This window comes from Hermetia illucens, chromosome 4 (assembly GCF_905115235.1).
Source record: "Hermetia illucens chromosome 4, iHerIll2.2.curated.20191125, whole genome shotgun sequence".
Classification (NCBI taxonomy): Eukaryota; Metazoa; Arthropoda; class Insecta; order Diptera; family Stratiomyidae; genus Hermetia; species Hermetia illucens.
Genome location: NC_051852.1, coordinates 63,552,786 through 63,563,574, shown reverse-complemented (window position 1 = coordinate 63,563,574; position 10,789 = coordinate 63,552,786). Strand labels below are relative to the sequence as shown.

The window sequence follows — 10,789 nt, the reverse complement described above, 5'->3', positions numbered from 1 at the left end:
CACCCCGCGAAGTAATGCTTTGCGGCGGTCCCGCGGGGAAGGAAAAAGGAGAAAGTGGGGGTGGTTTTAGTGGGTGAGAATCCCACACGCTGCTGCAACCTGGCGCGGCAGTGTCTTTCTAAGATTTCCACCTCCATCCATAAAAAAAAAGACGGACAGACGGACAGACTGACAGGCGGGCAGACGGACAGACGGACAGACGGACAGACAGACAGACGGACAAACAAAACCTTAAAACAGTGCTTAAGCTAATGCCTTGATTCTTTGAGTTATCCAGTGCAATTTTTTTTTATATTTTTATATTCTCTGAAATGAATTACCCGACATCTCCAATTTCATAATTCTATGCAACCAAATGTTTGGGAATAATATACTTGTCTTATGATTTATATTATACATTTCGCATGATTTGCAAAATGATGCGTAAAAAAAAATGTATGGAACCATTGCCATCATGAAGATACGCATATGTTGCTTGCCAACAAAAAGGGAATTGCATATGCCTCCGCCTTGATTTATCCCATCCGAAATGATGCATAAAACAAGTTGGGAAACCGGAAGCTGGACGCTTCAGGTACGAAAGGTTTTGTGTATTTCTTTGTACGTAGCACGTAATATAAGTATATGCCCACTTTCGGGTGATATTGACATTGACAGTCTTCAATTTTCAAAGAAGCAACAATTTCGATGTATTATAAATTTGTTAGTAATAGTGCGATTTCCATCAAACTTGGCTCTACATTATAGCCTACATCACTGTCGAATTTCGTGCCGCTAGGATGAATTTAAGAGGGGTCTCCAGCCAATTACAAAAAATTATAGTAATATACTATTATTAACTTTCTTTGAACAGATATCGGTATGAAAGGTATTTCGGAGCCAAGGCACCATATAGTGGCAGCCTCCTGATTTTTTTCAGATTTTTCGGTTTGGTAGTTTCTGAGAATAGCCCCCTTAAAGAAATGATCACTTTCAACCCCCCGCACTCCCCACATTTCCAAGAAATTTCAAAATTAAGACCGGCTTCGAAAAGTACTAATCGAGACCTTTTATTTGATACCCCACATGACTATATTTGATGAAAAAAAATTTTACACCCCCCTTTTGCATGTATGGGGACCCCCCCCTTAAATTCAACGTAATAGGATGTAACTCACTGTATTTTTCACAGTTCACAGTTCCCACCTTTCTACCAAATTTGGTGTCAATCGCTATAACCGTCTCCGAGAAAAATGCGTGTGACGGACAGACAGACAGACATACAGACAGACAGACAGACAGACAGACAGACGGACAGACAGACAGACGGTAAACCGATTTTAATTAGGTTTTGTGTTTACACGAAACCTTAAAAATGAATTGGACTAAGATACTGCGATCATGAAGATGTGTTACTTGTGAACAAGAAAAAATACGCATGCATATGCCTTTTTAACACGTTGTCAACTTACGATATTTTTCTCCTTCAAGCTATTTATTGAATATTTTCAAATCGAAATATTAAGATCCAAAATGATTCAAAGATGTGAACCGATGATGTTCTCAAAAACTCAAGATTTCGATTAGTGCAATTTAGTTAGAGTTCGTATCTTTATAATTTCCTATCATCAATATTTAACACTTCTTGGTAGTGCGGGGGAATGAGCCCACTTCTTTCCTCACATGCCTGGAGACTTTACACTTTTGGCATGCGATGCACTCTCTGGCCCAGGAATTGATATCCTTGTTCATGGAGGGCCAGAAGTATTTTCCGGTGACTAACCGGTTTGTTGTCCTGATGCCGGGGTGCGCCAAGTCGTGAACTGCGTGGAACACTTCCTTGCGAAATGTGGCCGGAATGTATGGCCGAGGTCCCTTTTCCGAGTCTTCGCAGCAGAGCGAGAGGTTTGAGCCGAAGATGGGCAATTCCCGAAATTTGTATTTGGGGTTGGACTTGAGGCTCTGAAGTGCTGCCTCATCCTCCTGCGCCTTGGCAATAGCCGAGAAATCGAGTGAGGCGGGGATGTTAACCTCGGAGACACGAGACAAAGCGTCAGCAACTATGTTGTCTTTGCCGGACACGTGCTGGATGTCTGACGTAAACTGGCTTATGAAGCTCAGGTGTCGAAGCTGACGAGGGGACGCTTTGTCGGGCTTTTGTTTCAAAGCATACGTGAGAGGCTTATGGTCCGTGAACACTGTGAACGGCCTGCCTTCTAGGGAGAAACGGAAGTATTTGATGGACAAGTACGCGGCGAGCAGTTCGCGATCGTAGGTACTGTAGTTCCGTTGAGCGGGATTCAACTGTTTCGAGAAGAAGCTCAACGGCTGCCAAACTTGATCCACCTTTTGGTGAAGAGCAGCACCTACTGCGATGTCAGAGGCATCAACAAAAACGGCTAGGGGTGCATCTTGCTGAGGAAATGCCAAAAGTGTAGCATCAGCCAGTTGCTGTCGGGATTTATTGAACGCGCGGACAGCCTCTTCAGACCACACAATCTCTCGTGTGTCTTTTGTTTTGGGGCCAGACAAGTACGCGTTCAAAACGGACTGGTGATGGGCGGCCTTGGGCAGGAAACGACGATAAAAGTTTAGCATGCCCAAGAACCTCCTCAACTCCCTCACTGTTTTTGGACGCGGGAAGCTTGTGATTGCTTGCACCTTGTCTGGGTCGGGCTGTATTCCTTCAGAGGAAATAGAGTGGCCGAGGAATCTCACCTGTTGTTGAAGGAATTTGCATTTCTCAACGTTTAGGACTAAACCGACCGCAAGGAGACGTTGAAAAATGCACTCGAGATGGGCTAAGTGCTCAGACTCAGTGGAAGAAGCGACCAAAACAGCATCCAAATAGACGAAACAGAAATCGAGGTTTCGCAGGATTGAGTGAATGAACCTTTGAAAGGTTTGCGCCGCATTGCACAATCCGAAAGTCATTCGGGTGAACTCGAAGAGTCCAAAGGGTGTGCATATTGCCGTCTTTGGAATGTCTTCAGGAGCTACTGGGATTTGGTGGTAAGCCTCGGCTAAGTCCAAGGTCGAAAAGATGCGGCAATTCGCGAGGTAATGCACAAAGTCGGGGATGAGAGGAATCGGATATCGGTCAGGAACAGTCTGTGCGTTTAGCCTTCTGTAATCCCCACAGGGACGCCATTCGCCATTTGGCTTAGGGACCATATGCAATGGAGAAGACCAACAGCTGTTTGAGGGCCTGCAGATACCCTGTTGAGCAAGTTGTTCGAATTCTTTCCGCGCAATACCCAGTTTCTGGGGTGGTAGAGGACGCACCTTCGAGAAAATCGAGGAACCAGTAGTATTTATGTGGTGCTGCACATTGTGCTTCACTGGTCTCGAGAGACTACACTCGGTAGTAATCTGTCTGAACTTTTGGAGGAGTGTCCGAACACGAGAGTCGGTGATGTCTTCCAAAAGAACGGAAAGGTTATTGTCAGCGTGAGATACCATTTGGCCCGACAAATTAAGGTTGGTTGTGGGGTCTATAAGAGACTTATTTTGCAAGTCCACCAGCAACCCATAGTGACACAAGTCTGCGCCTAATATGGGGAAGCTGACATCCGCCAGGATGAAACGCCACGAAAACGTCCTACGCAAGCCAAGACTCACGTCCACTTGCCTGTACCCGTATGTATTGATGCGGGAGGAATTTGCTGCCGCCAGTTTGAGGGGTTGTGGATAGAGTTTATGATGCCGGGGTACGGGAAGAACCGAAACCTCCGCACCCGCGTCGACGAGGTAGTTGCGCCTGCTGAGGGGATCGAAAATAGTTAGGCGACGTGGCGCTGCGCTCTGGGTGGCCGTCGCCAAGACTCCCCGCGGACCTAGTTTTTTGCGGTAGACGCGAATTTACAAGGTAGCGTACATCTTGTCGCTTTATCTCCGAATCTCAGATGGTACCAGCAAATACCTTTGTCCGCAGGCTGTCTTGACGACCTGCTACCCGAACGCCCTTTTCGTGTGGCAGACCGTGAGCGAGCTCGCGATCTGGCACTCAAACGCTGAGCGTCCAACGTCGCCCGCATCTCGGCCACGCTGGCTGTTAAAGCAGCTATCTCGCGCCTTAAGTCGCTCACCTCATCCGACTATGGTTGAACGGCCGCTATGGTTGGGCGAACGTACACCTCCTGTACCTGGTCGGCCGTCGCTGCCAGTTCCTCCAAGGAACCGGAAACGCAAGCTAGGATCGCCTGGGTGCCCTCCGGAAGCCGTCGCAGCCAGAGCGACTTGATCAGGTCACCGCCAATCTTGCTCCCACCCAGTTGCCTCATTTCGCGAAGCAATTGGCTGGGAGTTCGATCACCCAATGTTAAACCCGCCAGCAAGTGATCTAATTTTGCCGACTCGCTTGCCGACAGGCGCCTGATCAACTCACTCTTGAGCTGCGTGTATGATGCCGACTTCACTACGTCAGACACCATAAGAATGGACTCTTCGTCCAGGTCGACTACCGCATAGTTGAAGCGGGTCGCGTCCGATGTGATGCCGGACATTTGGAACTGCGCTTCCAAATGCACGAACCACAGCTCCGGGTTCCGCCGCCAAAACGGAGGAACGCGTACGGCGAGGGCGGTCACTTGCGGGTCCGATGGGCCTGCCGCGTCTTTACTGTCCAACGACATTTCGAGTAACAACAAAAAAAGTAATAGTTTTCAATGAACACGCGGTGAGTTTATGATGAAAACGCGGTGAATTTTGCTCCGACACGGCAGGCCGCACCCACAAATGCACGCACGAACACAGAAATGACGACCGAAGCGGACGCTCTCCAGTGCAGACCGAAATCACCACCCAGAAAACGGAGAACCCGCGATGAGAAACACCTAACGCCGTCTATGTTCACAATTTAAACTCTTAATAATATAATTAACAATTAGCGCGAATATTGCAAAACTAATGACAACAATTAAATTTGAAGATTGATTGCCAGTTGCTATCTTATTGGAATGAAGTTGATGGCCGTCTCCTTTCCTGCGAAACTCCTTGCGAGGGAAGCAATTATATATTTTTTTTATCGGATATAATTAGTTGTCCTTGCGAGTGCTACTTTCAAGCCGAGCCGACTGGACCCGTAGACGGACGGAGATTTATGCGCCTTCGACGAAAATTGAAACGAAGAAAGTTTATGCGAAGTGCCTGCCTGTGCCCGTTGTAGAGTGCTGATGGGTTGCGATGCGGCGTTGTTTACGTCGTCGGCTCGTAGCGCTGATGTTTTCGTAGCACTTCGATGGGATTTTGTATGCTTCCGTATTCACAAATTTTCCAACTTAATAAAACTACACAAAGGCAAAACCACGAGGATGACGATGGCGGAATCACCAGACTTGATGGTGGAATCACCAAACTTGAGGCCGTTGCTGCGGTAGCGATGTCTGTGGCGGCGGCGCTTGTGCGGGTTCAAATGTCGGGGTCACCACTTTAACACGTTGTCAACTTACGATATTTTTCTCCTTCAAGCTATTTATTGAATATTTTCAAATCGAAATATTAAGATCCAAAATGATTCAAAGATGTGAACCGAAGATGTCCTCAAAAACTCAAGATTTCGATTAGTGCAATTTAGTTAGAGTTCGTATCTTTATAATTTCCTATCATCAATATTTAACACTTCTTCTCCTAAAAGTATTTTATTTTTTTACGTATTTTGAATATTTTTTTTAATTTTAATTTAATAATGAAGGGCGATACAAAATGAATGGTCAAAAATGTTTGATCCCACTGTTTATGACTTCAGAACAAAGATCAGTATTAATGTGTTCACCGCCGCGGTTGGAAACAGAAGAGACCGGCTTATTTCCATGCGGTCCTTACTGTCCCAACCAACGGCATTTTTCCACCGCTAATTCTCCACTCCCTTGGTGCGTTCTAAAATGAGTGAGTGTGTGGCAGCCCTGAATTGCATTCTAACGAACACAGCGCCGTGAGAGTCAGTGCTTGATATTGGAAGTAATGCAAAGGAATAAATAACCGGCGATCGCGATACAAAGGATACTCATACGAAGAGAGTTGTTACGACAAGAGTGAACTTAGTTTTACAAATGTAATCGTATTAAAGCTAATAAACAAGTAAGATCCCGAGCCGTTCTAGTTTTAATATATATTGTAGTAGACACTACAAATTGGTGACCCCGCATAAAAGACAATTATTCAGTGAGTGCAATGGCTACAAGTGATAAAGTGAGTGAGGAGGATATACAAACTCCGAAGATAGATACGCGTAGAAGACTGGAAGAATTTTTACCTCCGCGTTCAGACGTGCGTGTAGACTCTATTCGCGACGTGAAACTTCCGCCATTTTGGGCACCGAGGCCTACGTTGTGGTTTGCGCAAGTGGAAGCACAATTTGCTTCAAATCGCATTACAACAGACAATGCTAAGTTCAACGCAGTGATTTCCTGTCTAGATTTTGCGATACTAGAGCAAATCGCTGATGTGGTAGAAAAACCTCCATTAGTGAATAAATACGACGAATTAAAGCGTCAGCTCATTCAACGATTTACTGATACACCGGAAACGAGTCTAACAAAAGTTCTAACAGAATTGGAGTTAGGTGACAAACGACCATCTCAATTTTATCGGGAAATTAAATCAATGGCTGGTGATCAATTGCCTGAAGATGCGGTGAGAGCGTTATGGTTGAGACGGTTACCCTCCCGCGTACGTGCGATTTTAACTGTGTCAACCGATACAAAAATGAGCGTTCTCTCAGAAATGGCCGACCGTATAATGGACGAATTTAGTGCGACATCGTCTGTGTCAAGTGTAAGCCGAAACGTGGAATTTACTCAGATTCCAAAAGAGGAACCTGCAAAGAAAAACGTGTTGGACGAAATTCTGGAACGTTTGAAGAAATTGGAAATGGGTGCACGACGAGAGCGAAGCCGTTCGAACAACCGACAACGTTCACGATCACGATCCCGACAATATGGTAACAGCGATTGGTGTTATTATCATCGTACTTTCGGGAATAAAGCCAACAAGTGTCGAGAACCGTGCTCTTTCGTTCAATCGAAGCCGGCGGAAAACTAATTCTGCCATCGTCAATACGTACGGTCAGCGATGGCGTAACGAAGAACCGTCTTTTGGTATCGGATAAGTCAAACGGGATTACATTTCTCGTCGACACAGGTGCCGATATTTCAGTTATTCCGCATACTAACAACAAGGATGTGGCTTCTTCTTTTTGCCTTTACGCCGCAAACGGTTCAATCATACAAACTTTCGAAAAAAAAACACTGAAACTTGATTTTGGACTTCGCAGAAAATTTCAATGGACATTTAGTGTTGCAAATGTGTCGAGACCAATAATTGGGGCCGATTTTCTCAATTTTTATAATTTATTGTTCGATTTGCGTCGAAAACGACTTGTTGACGGTGAAACATCATTAGAAGCAGCTACAACAACTACAATCGATTCTGCACCAACATTGTCAACTATTCGAAGAGGAGACGAGTTTCATGAACTCCTTGCAAAATTCCCGTCAATAACGAATCCGAGTATTAAGACCGCAATTCGAGAACATGTCGTCAAACATCACATTACGATTCGAGGCACACCAGTAGCAGAACGACCAAGACGTCTACCACCGGACAAATACGCAGTAGCCAAACAGGAATTTCAACGAATGGTGGAGGATGGAATCTGTCGTCCTTCCAGTAGTCAATGGGCTAGTCCATTACACCTGGTAGCAAAAAAGTCACAGGAATGGCGGCCTTGTGGGGACTACCGTCGACTAAATGCGATAACGATTCCCGATCGTTATCCTATTGCGAATGTTGAAGATTTTACCTACAACCTCGAAAATAAAAAAGTGTTTACAACGATTGATTTAGTTCGAGCATACCATCAGGTACCAGTTGCCGAAGAAGACGTCGCCAAAACAGCAGTAATCACACCATTTGGATTGTTTGAATTTATTTATATGCCATTTGGTTTACGAAATGCCGCTCAAACTTTTCAACGGTATATAGATATTGTTTTGAGAGGCCTCGAGTTTTGCTTTGGATATTTGGACGATATCCTTGTCGCTTCGAACAGCCTGGAACAACACAAGCAACATTTAGAAGTTCTTTTTAAGAGACTGAGCGAATACGGCATCAAAATCAACCCGAGTAAATGCCATTTTGCCAAAGAAAGTGTACAATATTTGGGTTATACGGTCAACAGCGAAGGGATTCAACCTTTGTCCACGAAAGTCGATGCGATACGAAACGCGAAACGCCCAGAAACTATTATGGAGCTTCGAAGGTATTTGGGACTTCTAAATTTTTATCGTCGCTTCATGAAGAATGCAGCTAAAGTACTGTTACCATTGAATAAATTGATTGGTAATAGTAAGAAAAACGATCGAACACGAATACAATGGACACAACAAAGTGAAGACGCATTTGAGAAAAGCAAAGGCTTGCTCGAAAGTACCGCATTGCTTTCTCATCCGATTTTAAATGCACCAATAGCGTTATGTACCGATGCGTCGAATTTTGCGATGGGAGCTGTACTGGAGCAGCAGCAAAATGCGACATGGAAGCCTTTAGGTTTCTTTTCAAAGAAATTCAGCAACGCACAAAGAAATTATAGTACTTATGACAAAGAACTTCAAGCGATTTATTCTGCTATTAAATATTTTCAGAGCCGACTTGAAGGAAGGCAATTTCTTATCAAAACGGATCATCTTCCATTAACACATGCGTTTTTACAGAAATTATCGAAGGCTACTCCACGACAGGCACGACAACTTGCATATATTTCGCAATTCAATGCTGAAATTATGTATGTTAAAGGAAGCTTGAATATTGTCCCAGATGCTTTATCACGGTTAGAAGGAATTGAAACAACTGCGCTGAATCCGGAAGAAATTGCAGTTGAACAACAACGGGACGAAGAGTTAAAAAATCTTTTGGATTCGACTACATCATCACTTCAACTGAAAGAATTTCCTGTAGATAATAATCACATTTTATATTGTGATGTTTCAACAGGCACCGTAAGACCGTTTATTCCTAAACAACTTCGACGAAGAGCATTCGACTCAATTCATCGATTATCGCATCCAGGAGTAAAAGCGAGTAAGAAGTTGATTCGCAAACGATATGTGTGGCCGCAAATGGATAAGGACATAGCAATATGGACTAAAAATTGCATTAATTGTCAGCGATCGAAAGTACATCGACATACCGTACAATCACCAATGCATTTTCCGTCGACAGACAAACGATTCGAACATGTACATATTGATATTGTCGGACCACTGCCAGCTTCTCAGAATTTTCGATATCTATTTACAATGATCGACAGGTTTTCAAGATGGACTGAAGCTGTTCCTACAACTGACACGCGTGCTGACACAATTGCAACTGCATTCTATACATCATGGATTGCCAGGTTTGGAACACCTCGAATTATAACTAGTGACAGAGGAAGTCAATTCGAATCTTAGCTATTTCGATCGTTAACGAAGTTAATCGGTTCAAAGAACATCAAGACAACAGCATATCATCCTGCTTCGAACGGAATGATCGAGCGATGGCATCGAACATTGAAAACAGCTTTAATGTGCCACGAAACGATGAATTGGATTGATACGTTACCTACCGTTTTGTTAGGACTACGCACCGTGTACAAGGAAGAAATGAAGTGTTCTCCTGCCGAAATGATTTACGGGACATCGTTGCGACTGCCTGGAGATCTTTTTGTGGAAAACAATGCTCCAAATGATCCATCAATCTTTCTTGAAAAATTCAAACGAGACATTCGTCGATTGAAGCCTACACCAGCGTCACATCATCGAACAGACAGCATTTTTGTACATAAAGATTTGCCGAAATGCAGTCATGTTTTTTTAAGAGTGGATTCGTGTAAAAAACCACTGCAACAACCGTACACTGGCCCGCACGAAGTAATCAAGAGAATATCGGATCGCGTGTACACAATAAAAAAAGACGAAAAGGAAATTAACGTTTCAACAGAAAGACTGAAACCAGCATTTATCTTGAATGAAAATTTGGATCTTTTGCCAGACAACGCAAAATTAATAGCACCACGACCACTGGTTCGAAAAACATATTCTGGACCCAAAACAAAAAAAGTACGATTCGAGACAAATGCTTAGGGGGGAAGTACTGTGGCAGCCCTGAATTGCATTCTAACGAACACAGCGCCGTGAAAGTCAGTGCTTGATATTGGAAGTAATGCAAAGGAATAAATAACCGGCGATCGCGATACAAAGGATACTCATACGAAGAGAGTTGTTACGACAAGAGTGAACTTAGTTTTACAAATGTAATCGTATTAAAGCTAATAAACAAGTAAGATCCCGAGCCGTTCTAGTTTTAATATATATTGTAGTAGACACTACAAGTGGAGAGTTCCGCGCCATCTACCCGTCCGCATCCGAAACATTCGAAATAAATTTCGAATGCTGCAGATCCTGCCGCGCCACACCTTGATTTATCCGTTGCAGTTTTATGATATTTTTATGTTGCCTGAAATTAATTACCCAGCATCTGCGACTGTAAACTCCTTACAATTTCATTTGTCTTTTGATTTATTGCAATATTTCGCATGAAAAATGCACGGAACCAAGAGATTGCGATAATGAAGATTTGTTGCTTGTGAACATTATGATTTGATTTATCCGGTATAGTTTCATCTTTTATTTTTTTTTTGATTCCCTAAAGAATACGTGTAAAGTATTTCAACGCACAAAAATTAAAACACAAAAGAGTCCATTAATTTGTCTTTATTTATTTGATTGGTACTCGATATTCGACCGAGATCTTTTATCTTCTATAATCTTCT

At 43.6% G+C, this 10,789-nt stretch overlaps 2 protein-coding genes across 2 annotated transcripts; both read left to right on the top strand.

Moving 5' to 3' along the window:
- Positions 1 to 6,150: 6,150 nt before the first annotated feature.
- On the top strand, positions 6,151 to 7,020 carry LOC119653961. The gene has a single exon (XM_038059121.1). The coding sequence runs from the start codon at positions 6,151 to 6,153 to the stop codon at positions 7,018 to 7,020; it is 870 nt and encodes a 289-aa protein (XP_037915049.1).
- A 2,483-nt stretch (positions 7,021 to 9,503) lies between these two features.
- LOC119653960 lies at positions 9,504 to 10,100 on the top strand. Its single transcript, XM_038059119.1, has one exon. The coding sequence runs from the start codon at positions 9,504 to 9,506 to the stop codon at positions 10,098 to 10,100; it is 597 nt and encodes a 198-aa protein (XP_037915047.1).
- Positions 10,101 to 10,789: the final 689 nt, after the last annotated feature.